Consider the following 23,069-nt stretch of genomic DNA (forward strand, 5'->3'; position numbering starts at 1 on the left):
TCCTCAATTTGAAACTATATAGAACTTAATATATGTAATATATAGCTTCAGTTACACTGTCAGTAATTCCAGTTAAAAAAATCAATTAGTTCATTTTGCCTCATTAAAACACACACACAGCCAGAAATTGTAAATCAAAAGCATGATATATTTTTATATACTGAAGAATAACTTTCCATTCAAGTCTCAAACATGCACTCCAGCAGTGGAGTCATCTCAATACACCAGGAAATAATACACCAAATAATATGAATTGTTTATTTATCACTGTTTATTTCAGTGAAGCTTAAGATATGCTTTACAAAACAGTGCAATGGGAGGTATTGCTTCTATGTGACAAAAGAAATGTTGTGGTAACGAGTAACATAAGCTTTGTATTTCCATGAAATAGTGGAATGTGTCTTGCTCTCAAACTACTATGTGAAAGATAAGCTTTTTACAATAAAATGCGACTTGAATGAAACAGGATTCCCCCCCCCATTCATAAGTTGTTTTTTTTCTTTCCTAAGAGGGTCTGAGCCCTGAGGAAGTCAGTACACCTTCCTAAGAGGATCACTTTTTCTGGATTACAAACAGTAGAGCTTGTTCTAACATATGACTCCACATCCGGTCTCTGGTTTCTGCACATGGCACAAGCTATCATGTCGTTAACACACACACATACATACATTTTTGTTTAGTCACTTTATATCCTGGCCTGCATTACTTTGAAAGGTGCTTCTGACAGGCTTTCACCCTCATTCATTTACTATAAATGGCAATAGAGAAAACAAATAGCTAAATATTATTAATTTGGGATAAATTCGAGTGGATATACTGAATAATTTCACATTGAACCTAAAAAATACCACTTTGAAAATAGATTTTGCTAGCAAATAGTTTCACACATGAAATGCATAATATGTAACAAGGCAGTCCAATCACACTGCAGGTAATGGCTGTGAGCATCACTGTAGCATCATGGAGGGTACAGTATAATGTCAAAAAATACAGGAAATACAAGTTAGTAATACACAAAGTAATACATTGGTGGAAAACATTAAATAATAGAGATATTATATACAAATTCAGCACTACAGCATTTTTTCCAACAAAATACTGTACAAGAGTATCGGTAACATACTGTAAGTCAAACAGGAGACCAGCTGGCAAACAGTCAATTAACCTGTCAAAACAGCTGTAATGAAATATACTGTATTATCCCCATGTTTCAATGTTCTCTTAAAAGTAATGTTACTATTTAATATCAGTATTATATCTGTTTATGTTTATATGTATACATATATATATATATGTGTGTATAGGAGTGAAATAAGGCAAGCATGTGAGTAATATATACTGCAGCAAATATAGTCAAACTTACTGACCAACTAACCAAAGATCTCATGGTCAGTTTCAAGCTCATAAAATGATCCTCACTGCTTTGAAACTACAACTGTAAGGACACCGACATATCCAACCTTGTAATACCAATGCTAAGGGGAACACAATTTCTATCTCTTATGATTGTCATGACTGGAAAAAAAGACTTCTTCCACGTGTGGCCGCCTCAGGGTCTCAACTTTGCTTCCCTTCTGTGGCTCGACTGTGCGTTTACTTGCGTGCAACTGTTTCAGACAATTTCTTCAGCCTCTTCTTCAGCTCAAGAGGGAATTTCTCATAGCACTTCTTACACACTGGTTTCATGTCAAACTCCACAAACTTGTTCCTGTGGAAGAAATAATTACAAGTGAGATGCTGTCACTCACAGACTAGTAATGACAGTAGTTACAGAGTATGTGTCACACTGTTTATTTTATAGTGACCAATAATTAGATTTCTTGTGTGTTACTCTTACAATCTAACTGTACTTTTATTTTATTTTATTTTAATAACATAGTTAGGTATCACAGCCCCTGCTTAGTTTGTTTCATGCAAGAAGGTTATGTTTTTTGGTCGTGTTTTCTTTGTGCTTTTTCTTTCTTGCTTTTCCCCAGCTGCCCCTGCACAGCATTTCCTCCCAAAGCAGATAATCCTTAGCAGAACTGGGACACGTGTCAAACCCAGTGGCACCTTAGCACTTACATAGTTGCTGCCAAAAGGCAGCCAGAAGCAATTAATTGTTTACACCTTACATCCAGACAGACTGGAATAGCCGATCAACAAAGCCTTCTTTATTTTGTGACTGATCTGAGTTCCCTAGTTGCATAGGTAAGGTTATCAGAGAACTGGACTTAATTCCAACTAATATGCACTAAGTGTAAATTCACCTACTAAATCTAAAACAATTTCTAATAGTGACACGAGGAATGAAGCAGGCATATATAATCTTAATTTATTGAAAAAATAGAGACGCAAAGCATAAAGGAAGAAAGATGGAAACTGACCAACAAAAGAAGAGTGGAAATGAAGAGAAAGAAGAGAGAGAGGATCACAGACACATGGGTATGATGGGTGACTTCTTCTTCTTGTCTTTGGAGTCGCGCTCACGCTTGGCGAGCCGGCGTTTCATGTCATCTGGCATGCGTTCGTAGCAGTGCTTACACACCGGTTTCAGATCAACCTCCACAAACTTATCCCTGACAGAGCAGGGAGAAATGAGAGGTGGAAAGGAAAGGGAAGACAGGAGGGAAGGGTAGTTGGCAAGTACAAGGAGATAAACATTTAAGTGGAAAGAAATAAGGGTAGAAAGTTGGAGAGAAGGTGAGGAAAATTGAGCACAAGGAAGGGATAAAGGAGGACAAAGAGGTTGGATGAACAAAGGGAAAGGAGGTGGATAGACAAGCCCAAAGAGACACACGTTAAAAGAGAAAAGTGAGAAAATCAGGAGAGAAACAAGTTTGAAAAACACGCCGACCACAAGAGCAAATTGTGCCACATGCAGAGTAGATGTGAACAGCAGACACAGCCTGGCCAGTTGACATGTGAATTCCCAACAGTCTTCAGAGAATATAATTGATATAATTGAAGTATGTTATCCAAGGTGTGGAGGTGACACACATACCACAGGGCCACAGTGTGTGTGTCTCTTATTCAGACTTGTGCACTACTTACTTCAGGGTGAGTTTGGTGTTGCAGGTTGAGCAGGCAAAACAGTTGACACACCAAGCCTTGTTAAGAGCAGACACAACTGCGAAGAAAAAAAATAGAAACAGTCAAATTAGACTACAATTTATATCATGAATGTGCAAGGTCCATAAACCACTATAAATTAATGTATACTTTTATATTTGTCATTTATTTATATTTTAATAAATTTCCTCACCATCTCCTTCAATAACACGGTTGCAGTGGTAGCAGACATCTCCAAACAGCTGAGTGTGTTGAGGAAGGAGAAACACAGAGGATGAGAAGTTACGCACCATACTTATTATTTTATTACTTGATGAAAGTCTACATCTCAATGAAACAATTATTCAAAAAACAATCAATGCCATGCAAACAAACACAGGCTACAGGGAATTTATAAAGGCTTCCTGGACTTTGAGAGCAACACATTTTGCATATGTACTCGGTGTAAATATTTTCAATACTGAAAAGACTGTTACCTGGTTGTAGTGTGTTTCGCAGTAGGCCAGGCCCTTGCGTTCGTAGTGACGGTGTCCCAGGAAGGGTTTCTCACACTTAGCACACACAAAATGCTGCAAACAACAAACCAATGGCCAAGCACACTGTGTTAGCACAGCTGTCAGTAAGTACATTATCACATACAGACCATGTTACACTATTATCATGTCTGACCATTACCAGAACACTTCAGCCCAGGTGTCATGTATAGTATCTGTGTCCAAACTGAGTAGAGAGGGGATGGAGAATGATCTCTAGAGGGCGCAAAAGTGTGCCTAACAGATATAATGCAGGATATGACAACCGCACAACTTCCATCAGCAAATTTAGGTGTAGCTTGTGGAGAGTAATAGAGTAGAGAGGTCTATTCCTAAAATAGCTGTGCAGCTCACTGATGTGAGACACACCTGAGAAGCAGGTGTCCATGGCTGCTCTTATCAGTCCAGTGTGGACTTGATTGCTGTGAAGCTGCTGAGGTAAAGATGGTGGATGTTGCTGAACTGTGTTTGTGTTCAAAATGGTGAAATTATTGCTTCTCTACATGTTTGTTTAAAGGTAGCTTGATAGCATAGTGTTGTAGAGACATCATGCTGTGATAATTAAATAACCACTTTTTATTAAAAACACTAACTGGTGACATTATACATTATCAGTGTATCTCTTATATAAGAGCTGGAAGACAGGCAGGGGGGAAAGCCAGGCACGAGGCAGCAGTCAGCAACAGGCCGATCCTTTATCCTCTCACCATATCAAAGTGTCTCTCACAATAGGCTCGACCACCTCGCTCATAAAATGGGTGGCCCTGAAACGGTCGCTCACATACAGTGCACACATGATGCTACGTGTGGACAAGAGGAGACAGGAAAAAGGCCATAATGTGAAATGAAAGAAGAGGAGATAAAGATGAAGAAGCATATGTTGTGACGCCAAAGACAAAATAATATAAAGCAGGGGAATGATGTGGACAGCTCGAAGTTGAGCACACTGAACCTTTCTGTGGAGATAAAGCTGGTTAAAGGTAGTCAAACATAATAACCCACATTTTAAAAACAATCACTGTAAAGAAACGGACATTTTAGCTACTTATACAGTATTTCAGCAGGAAATCATGACCTTTACCAAGGCGCCGTGCTAGTGGCAGCTTGACACAGCAGCTCCCTTAGTGTATTAGTGTTTTCTTTTAATTTAAGTACTTTTTTAAAAATATTAAAAGAATTTAGAATTATATTCTATTCTAAAAAAAATAATAATAATAATTTCCCCTTGGGGATGAATAAAGTATTTCTGTTCTATTCTATTCTAGTATGTTCTATTCTATTCTATTCTATTCTATTCTACTCTATTCTATTCTATTCTATTCTAATCTCATAGAGAATACAGGTAATACTGGGAACCCCTCATATACTACATATATATAAGCTATAGATGCCCAATAGAATAGTAAATACTAAAAACAAGATGTCTCTACAGGATCAGTGTAATGTGAAGTTGTTTCCCACAAGCTGACAGTGTAACCACACCTCAACATGCCACTGCTTGCCCATGGCATTGACCACACGGCCCTCAATGGGTCTCCTACAGGCTCCACAGATGGGGACACCCATCTTGTCATGGCAGGGCAGACAGTAAAGCTCCCCCTTCAGCTCCCTGGCATCTACAGTCAACTCCTTTCTGCAGAGACACAAGAAAATAACGTCAAAACTGTTCTTTTTTTGTCTCCAGGAACACAACCAGATTGCAATTGTGATTATATTATACATTATATCTATAGCACATTATAGAGAACCATCTCATACCATGTTTATTAAATTACAGACATAAAAATGTCATGATTTAAGTTACTAACAAATTGGCCAAATAACGTATAAAGTGCATTAAAAGGCATTACCACATAAAATTCTAGATCTGTTTGTAAAACAAAACAAAAACAGATATGATGTTGGTTGTGGTTGTTTCAGTACAAAAAAAAAAACATAAACATACACAAAACCTGTTATACATCCTGTGTCCAGCAGAGAGTGCTATGAAATTGCCTAGTGGCAGACTGACAGTAATATTAGTAAGTACGTTTTTTCTTCTTCTTTTCTAAGGCACTTATCAAGGCATCAGATCTCTGTTATATATTTTTATAATCACCTTATCAGGTCATTTGTCTTGAAACAAAAATAACTGATGATATCAAAACAAAGTCTGAGCCAAAGACTCTATCTTTCAATAGGAACAAGGTGTTCAGGATTTCCTGTAATTTGTGAGACTGACACAACAGGCCAGGTTTGTGTGTGTGTGTGTGTGTGTGTTTACCCGCAGTTGTTGCAGTTGAAGTGATCAGGATGATACGGGTCATTCTTGAACAACAGAGGCTGCTCTTCAATAATGGCATGACACTTCTGACAGATGTACTTGCCAAGGCCCCGAGCTTTCTCTCTGTTGTGACACGGACGACACAAGTGCCTGATTGAAGACAGAGACAGAGAGAGAGGTACTTGATTACTACATTAAAATTATCCCCAAAGCAGGTTCAAAAAGTACTATCTTGAAATGTATTTCCCCTGGCATTTTCTTCATAAATTCTTCCACTTGTACAGCTGATTAACTGGAGGCTGTTTGAGCTGTGTGATACAACTGATCCAGGCATCCATTAATATCAGCTGTTATCACCCAGTCCTAGTTTTCTATAGCTGACACAGTGTATTTTCTCAACACAAACCAAATTTGACCAGTTTGATCAGTATCTGCAGTTTATAGGCTGCAGTTTACTTCTCTCCAAACACAGTATTTTACCTTCTGATATCAGCTAAAACAGTCTTACTGATGCAGTCACGTGAATACAACCAGTGGCTGGTCGTGGAGGGACTGACCTTCCAGCATTCTTTACAAAACCAACATCAGCCAGCACAGCCTGGCAGATGTCACAACAGAAACAGTCTGGATGCCAGCTGTTGTTCATGGCCTTGATCACACGGCCAATGATGAATTCACCTGACAAAGAACAGCAGGATATGAGAAATATTATATATATGTATAATTAAAATATATACAAATGTTTTACATTCTCTTTTATTCATCCAGTTACGGTACTTACCACACTGGTGGCAGCAGGGAGCAAACAGCATCTGGAAGTCATGTTCACAGTATTTCCTGCCCTCAAACTATCAAACAGAATTCAAACCATATTTACACAATTAATCAAAGCACACAAAGGTACATGAACACATTTTAAAAGATCATACGATCAAACAATGGATACCTGTCACATGCACTTTCTTTGGCTTGTTCTTGTTCATTTTAAATACATAAATTCAGATAAATGACTGCAAGGGAATGCTTGATATTGGCATCTTTTTTTTCTCTCTGAATGTGCACACCACATTTAATGCAGATGTGGGTTTAAACGTCTAAATCACTATTCCCGAGTTACAAGTCCTCATGTGATCCCAGTCTGCACGAACATGGCTTCACATTTTCTGCCAAAGAGAATTACTTGATGGGATACGTGTACCAAGGGATTTAACAACCTCAAAAGTCTTCTTCATCAAATACAAATTTATACAAGAAGCTTGTGCCACTTTATGTGTTCTCATTTTTTTAGAGGGAGATTTTAGAGCCAGTATCAAGTGATCATTAGGTTTCTGTGTTTCTATCCCTTCGTACCATCATAACAAACTGTGTGACCCTGCTTCAGCCAATTCAAATCACTAATGTTTATTTTTGTTCCTGTGATGTCGATATTGATCAGAGCATTAGCGTCAGCTTCTCTTTGATAAAATGGCAAATGTTAAAAAAGCATTAGGTCTATGGATCTGGCCGCAGAAACAGTTGACCTTGTGTCAAGGCCGGTGAAATAACAGGTTACTGGAAATGTGCTTCGGATAATTCAATCGTGCATTAAGGTTGTGCTCAGCCCTCTTTGTTTTCCTCAATGGGATTGTGAGCTTTACCCTTTTGCCTGAGAGATATGCTCTATAACACCCTTGCCCTAAACAATGATTTTTCTGCTAGTAAAAGGGAGAAAGTCAGGTCATTTACTCAATTAAATGAGACAGAATAATTACCTCATAGAAGAGCCCCTCTGGGAACTGTTGGAAACACTGTGCGCACACAAAGCACTGCTCATGATACAGTTCCCCGTTACTGTTCACGATCTTCTCTGCTGGAGCAAAGCCACTCTTGCAGCGCTCACACATGGCATTGGCCAGCGCATTGGCCATATTGCTGAGGAGAAAAAGAAAAAACTATAATGAGGATCAAGGTTGTCAAGTGATAGGATTAACCATAAAGAAAAACATGAATAAAGTTTACTGTAAACGTTTTTCAAGATGGAATTTATCTGCATTTACTACAGTAAATATACAATGTATACAGTACACAGGCAGTACACACTATGTTTTGAGGTTTTTAGAAATGCATGCACACTTAGTTTTCAGGTTTTTTTAACTGGTTTATTTTCTTTGGTTCTATTAATCAGGGTGTGGGTTTCAGTGGGAAACAATTGAGTGCTGCAGTTACTGATCATCCATCTGCACCAAACTCTGCACAGACACGGGCCAACAGTGTCATAGAAATAAAAACACTGATATGATATTTGAAGCTCAAAGCCTCAGAAGAACTGCAGCCAGAGCCTTGAGAACACAGTCACACCGCTTTACTAAAAGGTATGATTTATACTCTTCTTTTTTTAACTGCTCTTCAAAACAATTACCATACCTGTCTTTTACCTCACAACTGAAACCATTCACCACATAATTACTACTATTCTACTCACTTTTTGCCTCAGCCTTTTCAAACAGCAAATCATGACACAAGAGCCATGATTTGGACAAAGATAAGTACTCAACTTTATCCTGCACTCATGTTCAAACACAAAACATCTGTGGAGAAAAGTGTGCCACGTAATTGCTAAATCGCACATAAGTTTATATTTAATACAAAAACACAGGCTGTATCTGTTGACAAGGTTTTGGATTTTGAGCAAATAAAAGTCACGCTATCAACCAACACTGCTCACTGAGCTGGTCCAGGACCAAACTGAATTCATTTAAAAATCTATGTTTTTAAGTCTTTATACTTATAGGGGAAAACTGAGAACAATAGAATTAAGTCAGCAATGGATGAATATTGTACAGCAGAATCTGTACCATTAAATACCTGATGATATTTATCACAATACTGGCACAACCCAGTGACTAGCACAGATGTATGCTTAGGCTGAACTTTGGACTAATTCCTCGATGATCCTGATAACGATGGACTCCAAATGGAATGATTAAAATTTTCGAAACAAGGTATTAGCAGCGAGAATTACTCAATATCAAAAGTCAAAATGCCCATCATAACAGGTGGGAGTAAAGAGGACTCAGTTGCAGATAAAAAATGTCCAAGGAAGAAAGTACGGTGGTACAATCATAGCTTCTCTTTGTTTGAAAGGTCAGAATACCAAAGTGTGTCCAGGCAACACACAGGCAACACACAAACACACACAGACACACTCACACACTGCTCATCTGCTCTCATTTTATGAGCTTTACACTGAACGCCTCACACACATTTCACTTGTACTACGTCTGCAAGTCTGTTATAAATCCGAACTAAAAAAAACAAGGGTAGTGGGTGTTCCCTGAAATGAGATGTAGCAATGAGTACAGCTTCCAGCTGGACCACCCTTTATAAAGTTATTAAAACATATACTTAATTGTTTATACTCTATCTGAGCTGATATCACATACTGACACAGCCCTGCCCTGTCCAAAGGATTCTTGGGAGGAAGTGATACATCCCTTCGGCATTTCCACCCGCCTATCTGCCTCCAGCACCCTGTATTGGTTTAAGACTCTAAGTCTCTAAGACAGCCCAACTCTTTTCTGTGCTGAAATAATCTGCTGCAGCTCTGTCTGGAGATCTCTCGCCTCTGCTCTCTTTCCTGGCTGAAAAAGAATATTTTTATTTTTTTATTTTTAACACCAAGCGGTTCAGTTATTTATCTCAAGTTCAGAACTTATCACATAACTACAATGCACTGTTGTGGTGGATCAGAATGTTCACTTCCATCTCTGGAAAAGTACTCACGGACTGCCAACATTTTCAACAGAAAAGATATTCTCTTTGTGACAATAACAAGGATTTAATAGAACAATTCTCAGCACATTTTCCACACATGACTCTCAGTATACACTGTTAACTCAACCATGCTGGCCAGTGACTATAAAAGGACTCAGGCTGTCACTTATGTTATGAATACAGTCTGTCCCCTCCACTCTCCTGCCTCTGGTCTCCTCTTTGTTGTTAGGTTATACACATATACATTTTCCCTTCGCCCTTCTCTGAGTTTATACACCTCTGTATTCACAAAATATACTATATACCATCCTGTATCCCACTCTACAATAATGGCATTACACTCATTACACGTTTTCCCCACAATTCTCTTGTACGATTCACACAAATGTCATTGAATTCCAACTGACAATGCCTTGGAAAAATATGGCTAAGAAAATGCTGACAGATTTTCACTCTTACTGCAGAACGTAATACTGCCCTCTCAGATTCTGAACTATTTTATACTTTAACCAGCAGCAACACTTCTCCAAACTTTATGTGCCAGTAAAAACAGTAATTACTAACACCAACTGCATTGCACATAGGTGTTATATTTAACTTAGAAGTGTCATATTCAACATAGCAGAGCTTGGACAGTCCCCAGGACTGGACTATGGACGAGGTAAATTAAGAAAATGTAATATTTACTCAATAGACACTTGGTTAGGTACACTTGTTTAACTGATTGTTAATGAAAATATCTAATCAACCTATCGCTTAGCAGCAACTCAATGTTTGTGGGCATGTAAACATGTTCAAAACCTTCTGAAGGTCCAGTTGCCAGATTGTCAGAGTGTTTCAGGAACTGCTGATTTACTGGGATTTTTATGGATAACCATCTCTAGGTTTTAAGGTCTGAAAAAGAGAAAAATGTCCAGGAAGAAGCAGTTCTCTGGGTAAAAATGCTTTATTGAATCTAGAGGAGAATGGCATAACTGCTTTGATACGATAGAACGGCAACAGTAATCTTAATCTCAAACTCAAATCGTAACCAATCAATGCAGTAGACCATCGTTGAACGCACAGTATGTCAAACTGTGTCACAGATGTGCTACAGCACAAGACCACACCAAGTGCCATTCCTGCCACTTTATCAGGGTGTCCTCTGTACCTAATTAAGTGGCTGATGAGTGTAGACAACACCTGCCAAAGACAACTTTGAATTAAACTCAAATATTCCATGGATGTCTGTGTTTTCAAGACTAAAACTGACGGCCAATTTCAGCTTCTGCAACTAATGTTTCCACCAATAACGGAACTCTCTTTTTACCATTTTTATTTACTGTAATAGTCAAATTTGCTTTGAACTTGCTATCAGCAAATGTGACCATACATTTTATATTTTTAATAGCTCCTGATGATCGAACAAAAATTTCCTTTCAGAAAACTGCAGGTGACCCTACATCTATTTCCCAAAGCCAGTGATGAGGCCAGATTCGTTAGAAGTAGACGACACTACGTATATTTAGCACTCCTGTCTCTCATGCACACATACTTGGAATGCCAGTTGACATTTTCTACTTTGCGTAACAACTCCCCCCCTTGGCACAAAAATAACTCTTCCTGTTACCCCCCTCCTGTGGCCCTCAGTGTGATCCTGGCACAAACAGGGCACCTCAGGCAGCCAAACAAATCAGTGGCTGATTAAAGTCAGCTACTACAGTAGAATATCAGACACTTCACATATACCACATCTGAATGTGAGCAAGCAATTCACACTTCTAATATAAAACAGCACTTTCTTCCCTGCGTCACTTCATGGATGTAATCTGTGATGTTATTGAGGAAATGTATCTAATAATCACAACCGACACTGCGCTGAGCAATTGAAACAACCTGGCCTACAATGATTCAAAAATACAGTAGAAAGTTGTTGTTTTTGTGGGATGTGTCCTAAAAAGGCATATTATGAAATCGTTCAAGAGGATGATTTCGTAGGACTTTTCTGGTAAGACACATAATATATTTAAATAATCATAAACACATATTCACTAAGTGTTGTTTCAGAGGTCAAGTGAAGTAATTAGTCATTTCTGTTACACTGCGTACTTACAAGCGAGCGTAAAAATCACAAAACTCTTTATAAACTTTGACATCGCTCTTCCGTCTCTGGGAGTTGGACACCGGGACCTCATCCTCCCCTCCGTCCTGAAGCCTCTGGTGGTAACCGTTCATCTGCTCATGATGGACATGGTCAGGGGCTTCCATGTCCTCTGGTATTGACGGAGGTACCATTCGACCATTCATCTCCATACTCAAACACAATGCTTTGAATGAAGTGCAGAGGTCCACTTAACACCTTTAGGCGAATAATTACTGCGTAAACTCCTGATAAGCCAATAGAAATCCTCTATGCTGGTTCAGTGTTGAGAAGCAGTGAGCGCTGTACGCCACAGGATGAGGAGAGAGAACCACTGATCAGTCTGTGCTGGGAGTACTCTCCCCCTCTCACTCTCTCTCTCTCACACACACACCCCCCGCTCACAGACACACTCCCATTTTTCCCTCATTCCCACATCACTACTCTCTCGCTTTCTCTCTTCCTCTCTCTCACTCTCAGACACACACACAGAGTCTCCCCTCCTGTCACACACTCTCCATCTATTCTGGGCAGATTACTGAAATTAAAGAGCCCAACCTAGGCCAATGTAGTTTTCTAAGGGTTTGTGTCTACACACTATTAATGAGTTTCTTACACAGATGAAACTCTCCACTCTCTGAGACATAAAACAAGGTGGCGCTAACTCAGCATTGCACAAAGTGTGGTTTGCTGTGCTGTAAGTCAGTGATGCTAAAGCAGCTGACCAGATAACAACAACATATTACAGTTCATATGTTAGATATCAACGATGTGTCAGTTTAGACAAACAAACAGAGCTGACAGTGGAGGCTCATTGAAGGAACACATTGTTTTAATGTGACATTGGTTTAAAACCCTGAATCATGCACCTGACTGATGAGTTTTCAAAGTTTTTGATGGCCATTGTGAATACATTTTATTCACTTTCACACTTTCACAACAATGTTTTCACTGACACACTATCCTGCAGAATCGACGGGTTAGTCTTGAATATCAGTATAAACATCTGAAGCTGTTAATTACCAGTTCTAGTCTAACATTCCTCTAAACCCATGCATGTGTGTCTCCTCTGTGGGTAAATGATGCTGTAGCTCTTCATGTGGTTCAACTCTACTGGGATCTCAAATTAATGACCACTTCCCAAACCCTCAAAACATCAAGCCAGATCCGGAAATACACCCATGTGACACCAACACGGTTGACGCTCGGTTGAAGAACAGCCGCTGCGTCCGTCCCGTCTTCTACATTACTACATCATTCTACAAATAGACACTCACTGGTGGAGCCTCAACTCCAAACTAGGTGCTGGCAGCTGCTGTTTAGAGAGAGCGGGAGAGAGAGAGTGCATGTGTGTCCGAGTTTGTATACATAGCAGGCTCGTAGTAGGCTCCTCCACAAAGAGCCGTCTAACTGCTTATAATGTCCATTGACATTTCTTAAATCATATCTGACCTATCTGATTCCTGGGGGGGGGTTTAAATACACAATCTATTTTTCCCAAACATTATTCTATTCACCTTAGTAGTGGTGTACTGTGTTTGTTAGTAGATAATCAGAATCAGAATCTGTTTTACTGCCAATTAGGTTTTAAACACACAAGCAATTTACTTAAGTGTTTTAGTGCATGACAAGGTAAAGGTACCATTTAACTGCACATTCTTCACTTTTTAAATGTCACTTAAACTATTTGGTCGCTACCAAGGGAGACAGTCTGGGTTTTGACATGAATGACATAATGAGTCAAACATTTCTCCAGGCACCCTTTAAAGCATCCAGAGCCTTTCCACAGCAGGTCATTGTTTCCAGATCAAAGTCACACGGTCTGCCGGTCAGGGAGTCTCATCCACTGGGAACCGGTGCTGAGTGACTGGGGTACAATGGGCAGAGGGTGGGTGCTTCACAGGAAACATGTAATCTCGGCAGCTGATTACAGTCATTGCCATGCTACAGAGAGTTCCACCCTTAAGTAAAGGAGCATTCACAGACACACTATGCAGCCCTTTGATGCCCACACTGACACTGCAATTTAACATTATTAAGAATTTTGATTGTTTGTGAAGGCTATCCGTCATCCATGTCAGTGAAACAGGCAGCTGGACTTGAATGAGTTTGAGACCCAGGCAAGCACAGAGAAAGAGAAAGAGAGAGAGAGAGAGAGAGAGAGAGAGAGAGAGAGAGAGAGAGAGAGAGAGAGAGTGAGAGAGGGAGAGAGAGAGAGAGAGACGTGAGCTGGGATATGAATGTCAACCATGACTTAAAAATGGCTACAGCAACTGTCAGCAGTCGACAAGGTGTCTGGTGTGTTCAGGACACGAGTTTGAGACTTCTTTATGAGGTCATCCATCCCAAAGAAAGGGATGTAGGAAATGTACAGTTTTAAAGAACTGACCTTTCTGTGGTTATGATTTTCCAACAATGGGGGAGTCAAGAGAGACCGAGTAGCATTTTGTCAGTTACATTTTACATCTAACAACAACCTGTTACTAAAACAGCCATAAAGTTTTGCAGCCTTGACAGTTAAAAAATAAATGATACACAACACAGGTGTTTGTTTACAACGGAAACCACACATACCACAATAGGATTTGTCTTGTCTAATTATTGTTCTTTAAAATTAAAATGTAATTTGCACCTTAAAGCTCAGCTAATTATTTAATCTATCTCTATCTGATATGAATGTATTAGGTTACTTGAAACAACAAAGGATTTTAGATGACTTATAGGAAACAAGGCTCAACAAGATGACGAATATGTTGAGTCTGACACAAAAGGAAGTTGGGAAATCTACAACAGGTTTGACAAATCACCCGAAAGCTGAGAAGGCAAGAGTCAGGCTGTCATTTAAAACACAATGGTTTAAAGTTATTAGATTGAAATACAATTCATTGTTGTTCAATTCAAATGGAACAGCACAACTACAACAAATTGAACAGCACAACTACAACACTTCACTGCTGACAACTTTACCACTACAAATAGATTCATTTCTGCAGACTAGCACACAATATTTTAAAGTTTTAAGAGCTCAGAAAAAGCCCAGACTCTCAACTGGTGAAAGACAAGTAAACTCAGATTGGAGAAACATATAAAACACACCCCTATTCACACAACTACACACACACTGTGTCAACAGCAACCATGGCAACACAGGCACGATGGCCGCTTGGGCAAAACCTTTGACTTTGAGTGTATGCACACCAACACAAGCACGCAGCACACAAAATACATGCAACACTCAGTTATACACACACAGATTGAGTGAGTGTGCAAACATGATTCATAACTAACATTTCCTTTGTTTTGCACTTTGTGTTCCTCTAACGCCCTTTCTGACCTCAAGTCCCTGTTAACCCAGGTCAGCCTGGAACACACTCAGCCCAGAGTGTGTTCAATGTCGTCAAAACTACTACAGTTAATTCATTTGATTTCTCGTCACCACTGGCTTTTTGTTTTTGTTATTTCCACATTCCTGCCTTAATATAATCTTAGATTATTGACACGATTTAAGTAGCGATTAAAAACACTTAGTTTGAAGTGTTTGGAACTGTTGTAGAACAATGAGTTTATAAACTCATTGTTCAAAATTGTGACATTAATACTATGAATCCTGCCTGGTGAAACACTAAATTATATCACATGGGAAGAGGGAGGCTCTAAGGAATAATGTGAAGTTGTCTTGGGATACTGCTAATAGAGAGCTCCTTCTTCCCGAGCACATTCCTTACATAACTGCATTCCTCTAATCACTTCAGGATCACACACACAAACAGACAGCGAGGGAGACAATGAGACAGAGAGGTGTTTGTGAAAGACAGGAAAAAAGACTACCAAAACCTCAACAGATAACCAATAATGCAAAGATCTGCACACATACAACTTGTCACACCGTTGAGAGGAATGCAGAGTCAGCTGAAATATTTACTTTTCAAACACTCCACCACATCTCACCTTATCGCTCACTGTCAATGCACAACACACGGTTCAACAACTTTCCTTCAAAAGGATCTCTGATAAAGGTTGTGTTTACAAACACAAACAAACTCTCTCTGATTCATTACTTTAAAAGACAGAATCAGCTGGTGCCAGATAAGGATAAGCAAGCTGATAACCAGCAAAAAATACACAGAAGATATAAAGTTAAAGCGATGACATTTAGAGCACAGACTGAGCCCACTTTTAACAGCTCGCAAAACTAAAAACAAAATGACAAAAAAAAAAGTAAAAAGCAACTTTGGTTATGGAGGGATGAATCATAAATTAGCTGCTCAGACATGAGCACACACACACACACACACACACACGTAGATGAGCAGCACAGGGAATAAAATCAGAAATTAAAAGAAAATGCCGTTATAATAATTTAATTGAAGGAGAGGCCGTCAGCTGATCAGAAAAGGTCATCAGAAGCATTTTTCCACATGGAATTTCAACAAAACCCCAACAGAATGACCACAGTGTCTCATATAATCTCCAGTGAAGCTGGACAATATGATGGACACAAGAAACTTTTGAACATAAAACGTGTCCTCAAGTACAAGTATGAGAATGACTCATATACAGGTGATAACATTATCAGTGATGACACACGTATAATCTGAGTTAGACGCCAATTTAAATAGGTGAAATCCTCCAGTTGCATTAAAAGAGTATTTACATCAAGGATATGACACAAGATTCAAAGCCGCAGAGACAAGCACTCACCTGAGGCTACCAAGACTTCCATAACTGTCTGGTCTCTCCTGTCTCCGCCTGTACAAGTCTGAGTTTGACAACTCTTTCAACCTCAAAGTGTTCATCTCCCCTTTGCCGCTCTTCCTCCCTCCCTTCCTTGTCCACTGAGAACACTGAGTCCACAGTAACAAGGAAACTCCTGAGAAACAGCGTGTGTTTAATTCAAATTAAAAGATTAAGTCTTGTGCTGCCTGCTCCCGTCCTCTCACTCAAACACACCTCCAGGGCTCACACCCTTGTAGAAGGACGTATGTAGAGGTGTGGTCTCACTGCACACCTATCAGTCACTTCTTGCCCCTCCTCCCTGTCCTTTAGCAGGTTGAGGGGAAATGTCTCAGAGAGAAAGAGCAAGAGATGGATAAGGAGAGAACAGCTCTGCCCTTTTCTGGCCCTTGCCCCCGTCATCTCTCTCTCTGTGTGTGCTCCTATGTCTTTTTTCCTCATGCTTCTGTTTAAAAAGACAGACTGAACAACAGAGACTACAAAAAAGTCTGTTTTTCTTCCTCACACACAGATAGTATGTGTACTGTGTACACAGGGACAACCGGTTACATACAGGAAGTATTTATGGTCAGCATTAGAGACAGACCAATACCATATTTTCACACAGAGCAGTTCGTCGAAAAAAGATCCCTGAAGATTACAATGAGTAAATAAAAAAAAAAAACACTGACAGAAAGTAAAGTAAACACAAATGTATTACAGTAATAAACATGGACAGGATAAATAAGTTACAAACAATGAAAAATAAAATGACTGATGAATGATGAATGAAATTATTTACAGCCCATGTGATCTGATTTGAAAACAACATTTTGAGCCATGTTGGCAGCAGTTTCAGCCATACACTGCTGTATAGATGGATTTGTGCTCTTCTCTTGTAAACTGTGAGAGTATTTCCCAGCACCAACAACAAACTCTTGACAAAGGGTAAAATGCCAATCTATGAATAATTCATTGCAATGTTATGTGGGAACAAGAGGTCCTCTCCTCTCCTCTGCAACATACACGACACACAGCAGATGAACAGATTCACAGATGAAGCTGATGGGTCCCAACCCTGACATGTTTGATTATAAACAAGAGGCAGGGACAGGATTGGTCAGAGGATGTGGAGCCAAGCAAGCAAAGCACAACAAGCAGTCGAACAAGGAACAGATGTAAGAAGAGCTAGGCTAACCTGTAGTAGCTCTGTAAAACATATTACACAATCTAGAGTGTGTAACAAGTGTGTAACATTTGGGAGGGTTTGTATGGCAGGAGGTGTTTTTACATGTTTTTACAGCAATGAACATGAACAGGTAAATTTCACACTTTGAAAAACTATCTCTTCCATTTTTATTTGTGCTTGAAATTAATTCTGATTAAATCTAACAGACTGAAATCAGACTGATGGCTTTCATGCATACTATTGAGTCAATGTCAGAACATGTCATTATGAGAGAACAAATGACTGAGTGAACCTGTGTCTCTTCTTTTTAATGTACAAACTTTTTTACTCCACGCAGATTCACCTTTAGAATCTTGTCTTGGCCTGTTCAGCATTCCACATAGGGCTGACGAAACGCACGCAGAAAGAAAGAGGGAGAGAGATGATGTAAAATGAATGTTGAACTTCAGCAGGGTGAGGTTTTAGGCTCTTAAAAATGTAGTATTTCTCCCGTGCAATTAACACACTCTCAGTTCAAATGAGTTTAGACTGAATTTTGCAATTTGTTAATCATTACATGACAAAATCTCTCTTCCATTTCAAACTGATTCATCATTAAACACACACACACCCATCATTTCAAGGACTCTCCATTGACTTCCATTTATTTGAACAGATTAAACAAAGCATTATCCCTAATCTTACCCAATGCCTAAACCTACTCTTAAACTAACCACACTTCTAATTTTATCTCTAAACTTAAGCAGTTCCACAGAGAGGAGGTTCTGCCTCATTAGGACCAGGTTTTGATCTGCATGAGGACTACAGGTCTTGACAAGGTCAGATTTTACAGGTCCTGAACAGGTCCTTAAGAGGTAACAAATACAAGAACAAACACATGAACACACACAGCCATCTGGCAGAAACAGAGCAGACATTTCCAGCAGGCAGGCACACTCCAGAGACACAACCTAACTACAATATGTGGACACTGCCTTCATAAGGACAACTCCGGTACTGCAGCTACTCCATGAACCCAACACTGCAGACCTTCAACACTGCAATTAACAAAATTAACAAACATTGACAGACAGACAAAGTCGAGGGATTCGCTTTGTCATTTCCAAACGATTCAATTTCGTTCAACGATCACAAGAAATCAAATATAATACTAAACAATCAATATATAACAAACTGGGGCTGAAACAATTACTGTATAATCGATTAATAATCAATTACTAAATTAATCATCAACCATTTTGCTAATCAATTACTCGGTTTGAGTTTAAACACGTTTTCTGATTTTTCAGCCCCCTAAATGTGAATATTTTCAAATTTCTATGCTCCATGTAACAAAGAAATAATTAAAACCATATAATTTGTGGAAACAAGACAAAATCATTACAGGTTTGAAAAACACTGATTTTATGGAGCAAATAATTACTAGATTAATTGAGAAAAGAATCTTCAGATGAATCAATTATGAAAATAACCCCTAGTTGCAGCCTATAACAAACTGTTCATATGTAGAGCCACTGGACAAACATGCAGGAATAAAACATCATGAACACATACACGACATACAATGGTACACAGAGTTTTCTACAAACAAGGTAATAGGGTTTGTACCTAAAGCGTATGCCTCTACAACTGCAGTACAATGTAAATAGTTACAGCAATAAAAAGGAATGTATCTTACCAATATTTTCTGTCAGACTGAAGTGAATATATTTAGCTGTTGCTTTTCTGTCCTAACTGTCATTATCTGAGTCTGCACAGCCCACATCACTTCCTATTTACTGGTGTGTGTGTGTGTGTGTGTATGTGTATTTGTGTGTGGTTGAAGAGGATGTGAGGAGGAGAAAGAGGAGGTGTGAGTTCTCATAGACCTGACATATTGTGTGTGTGTCTCTCTCTCCACAGCTTCTGTGGAGGAGGTGAAAGGTCAAGCTCAGTGATAACACACCACTGAGTGCCACTGACAACTACTAAAGAAATGAAGAGCCTAAAACATGACTCAGCTAAAGGCGGTTGCTTAATTTTAGTTATAGAGAAGCATGCAATATGTGTAAGATTTTGGATTGCATCAGATTTTACTTCCTTCTTTTTTTTTTTACCAGTACCGGACCAATACCGACACACACATACACCATAGGGAACTGCTGTAAGTACATCATTTTGTTCACTACTTCCTTTTTAAATAATTTACACAGTTCTTGATCAGTGCTATATGATAAACAAAACAATGGAGCAATAATGTATATACATCACACAGACAAGCCATCAGAGCCCAGAAATTTAACAAATGAGGCCACATTTTACTGCCACTGAGGTCTACAAATAGTATTTTGACTGTAAGTTCTTAAATGTATAATCTGTCACAGTTGTGACTCAATGTTATTGCAGATGCTGACTATACATATGTTTATTGTGTGTAATACAGCCTATAACCCTTCTTTAATGGGAACAGAATGTCTGTCATCTTCTGTTCTGCTTTGTTCACTTGTTAAAGTAGTAAATCTACATGCATGACTCCTGAGTCAGCTGTACAATAAATGCATTTCAATGTGAGGACTGTCACTGTCCTTTAATGTCAAACTACTGTAAAAACGTAGCTTGCACTGCATGTGTGAGTTACAATAAACAGTTCACACTCCCTCACACGTCACATGCATCCAGACAGTAAACACACAGGCCAAATCCTACATCATCAAACATGAGTTCACTGCTTCCAAACAAGGACAAGTCCACACTGCAGTCTGACACACTCCTCTAAGCTCTGGTTGTATCAACACAGAGTGGATGAGATAGATAAAAGTCTAACAAGCTGGAAATGCAGCAGTTCTCAGTCAATTTGAATGATGCAATTGTTCAGAGTGCTTTATATAAAAAAAAAAAGCCAGATTCATTCCAGGCCATAATTAACATGCCAGCGAACACAGTAGCATTCACCCTTGGAGAAAAAGTTCTCACTCTGAAAAGCAGTCCAGAGGGAATGGACAGAGAGGAAGTGGTTTGCAGCAAACTACTGTCAATTGAGTTTGTGTGGTGGACATTCCAGTGGAGGGAGGAGGCTGCTCTGAGAAACAAAATCTGACACATCCGTTTTCCTCCAACTTTTTTATACTATAAAATATCAGTTTCAATATCATATTGATGGGTCACTGACTTGTAAAGGGGACAATGGCGCTTCTTTCATTCTCCCTCTGCACCTTGTACTATGTACATCGGGTGAGTAGGAAGGACCACTGTGAAAAGTGTGTACAAGTCATCAAAAAAGTGATTTTATCTCGACCTGTTTGCTACAGTAATAGATCGCCCATCTATCGCTTTATCCTCCACATGAGGGTTGCAGGGCTGCTGGTGCCAATCCCAGCTGACATAGGTCGAAAGTTGGGGTACACACTGGACAGGTCACCAGTCCATCGTAGGGCCACACATAGAGACAAACAACCATTTACAAACAACCATACACACCTACAGGAGTAGGTGTGTATTCAATTTACTTAAAAGACCTAAAACATTCTGCTAAAAGGTCATTTTAAAAAATAGCATCCTCTGGCATGACACAGGATTGAATCTTTAATAATAAATAAAAACAGATTTTTCCAACAGTTTCAAACTTGTTTGTTGTTTTCACTATTGTCAATGTTTCATGAGGTTGAAGTTTCCACTTAGAATTGAATGTATGGATTGATTGCGTTATTAGTACACTACAAAACACTTTGAATTACCTCCTGTGAATTTAAACCTCAACTGTTTTTTTAACAGTACCTGTATAGTGTTTTGTTTTTATTGTTTTTCATATCTTATTGTATTGTTTTGATCATACTTCTTATTAGCTACTGGTGCTTTACTGGGCTCTTTGTGCCCTTGTGTTTGTCGTCTTCTCCATGCTGCTCTGTCCTCAGTGAGACAAATAGTTAAGTTGTTTGAACTTGAAATTGAATTAAATTAATAAAAAAAGAAATACTCATACCCAATTGGCAGCTTTAACTGTTTTTTTTAAACATCCGTTTATTACAAAGGATTTACATGTTGTTGTTTAAAATGAGCTACTAGCATGGCAGACATTTTGACAGCTCACACAGGTATTTAATTATGTCTCATTACTGGTTCAATTTAGCTTCCTCATATTAAGGGTCAGTGTTGGCTATAACTGTCACACTGTCCTGAGTTAAATTAACTAAATATCATCATTAATGTGCTCATTATTAACACCTGTGTTTCTCCAGCCAAAACAAGACTAATGTCTACTGGGAAAATATGAAACTTCTTGCGTCATCCTTCCAGTGGAGGGCGCTAGTGAGTACTTCAGCTGACCAAACTGAGATTGCAGCTTTACAGCGGTTAGCGTGTATCTTCGTTTTTCGCGAAAATAACAACGTTTTTAAAATAAATAAGCCACACTTATTCATTTATGGCGGCGTGAAACTTGGCAGCAAAAGGAGTTATCGTGACTGACCAATGAGAACATGGAACAAACCAAATCGCCGGAGTGCGCTTCTTCTTCTTTTTTTTTCTTTTTCCCAGCGTCAAAATAACAACTTCACAACTTTTCAGCCAAGCGTCTTTCACAAATAAACAAAACAAAACCTCTCACTCACCCGTTAGTCATTTCAGTGATGCCGAGCATCTCTCCTGCTCTCTGGGACACTGGTGTGTTTTCTGTGTGGAGCAGGAGCAGCAGTGGGCCAGATGTGGGACAGGCTGGATGTTCAGGACGGTCAGCGGTTGATGGTTGACTCACAGCGGGCGGAATGGCGCAGCAGACGCGCCTCGCCTCTATGCTCACCGGAACATCACACTTCCGGCGGGCTCTTTCACAATAAAAACGATATGAAAACAACATCAATAATTAATGTTAAAGTATAGAAATAACTGACATCACATTCTGCAAATTTGTCTTTTGTCAACATGTGAAATTATGATATCAATTTAAGGTGTAAAATAAACAATGATTGTTGCCAATAAAATGTTTTGATTTTATTGGCATTGTGGGATTTTTCTTTTGTTTTTGTGTTTTTCCTCTTAGTACTTTTTTAGTACATAGATACTATGCATATCAAAAATTTAACTGGAGAAAAGACTGGAACTACTAACTGATATACTACAGTCTCATTGATTGCACATGTGTTGAAAGGTATTTTCAAAAGATTAGAAGATCAAATCCTGTTTAAAACCTAAAAATGGCTGTAAACGGGGCCAATATAACCCAGGATGTCCAGAGGGGCCCCAGGCAAAGAGGTTCATTGGGCCCCTTCATCTGTCCGGCCTACTTATTCTCGTTTCATTCCAGCAGGCTTAAATGGTGAGGGTCTCATTACTGCCACTCACAGGTCATTTTAGGACATGGCTCAAGTTGGTCAGTGTGTTTTCTCACCAATCCTCCCACCAGTCGGAATGGGACCCATTAAGGTGGTTTTGATGTAGCAGTAATCCTAATCCTTAGGACTGGTTCTTCGGGGG

At 39.1% G+C, this 23,069-nt stretch overlaps 1 protein-coding gene across 7 annotated transcripts; it reads right to left on the reverse strand.

Moving 5' to 3' along the window:
* Positions 1-127: 127 nt before the first annotated feature.
* LOC122774427 (LIM and senescent cell antigen-like-containing domain protein 1) lies at positions 128-22,450 on the reverse strand. Of its 7 annotated transcripts, none has more exons than XM_044033695.1 (11): positions 22,208-22,450; positions 7,599-7,758; positions 6,629-6,695; positions 6,405-6,525; positions 5,848-5,997; positions 5,067-5,217; positions 3,528-3,620; positions 3,245-3,293; positions 3,034-3,109; positions 2,367-2,558; positions 128-1,708 (listed from the first exon to the last, which is right to left on the reverse strand). In XM_044033695.1, the coding sequence occupies exons 1-10, from the start codon at positions 22,234-22,236 to the stop codon at positions 2,411-2,413; spliced, it is 1,044 nt and encodes a 347-aa protein (XP_043889630.1). In that variant the 5' UTR covers positions 22,237-22,450; the 3' UTR covers positions 128-1,708; positions 2,367-2,410. The 7 variants fall into 7 exon arrangements, with proteins under 7 accessions (XP_043889630.1, XP_043889636.1, XP_043889634.1 ...); XM_044033701.1 differs by lacking the exon at positions 22,208-22,450 and adding an exon at positions 19,300-19,397; XM_044033699.1 differs by lacking the exon at positions 22,208-22,450 and adding an exon at positions 16,421-16,653.
* Between the last annotated feature and the right edge of the window lie 619 nt (positions 22,451-23,069).

Source organism: Solea senegalensis, linkage group LG9 (genome assembly GCF_019176455.1).
Source record: "Solea senegalensis isolate Sse05_10M linkage group LG9, IFAPA_SoseM_1, whole genome shotgun sequence".
Classification (NCBI taxonomy): Eukaryota; Metazoa; Chordata; class Actinopteri; order Pleuronectiformes; family Soleidae; genus Solea; species Solea senegalensis.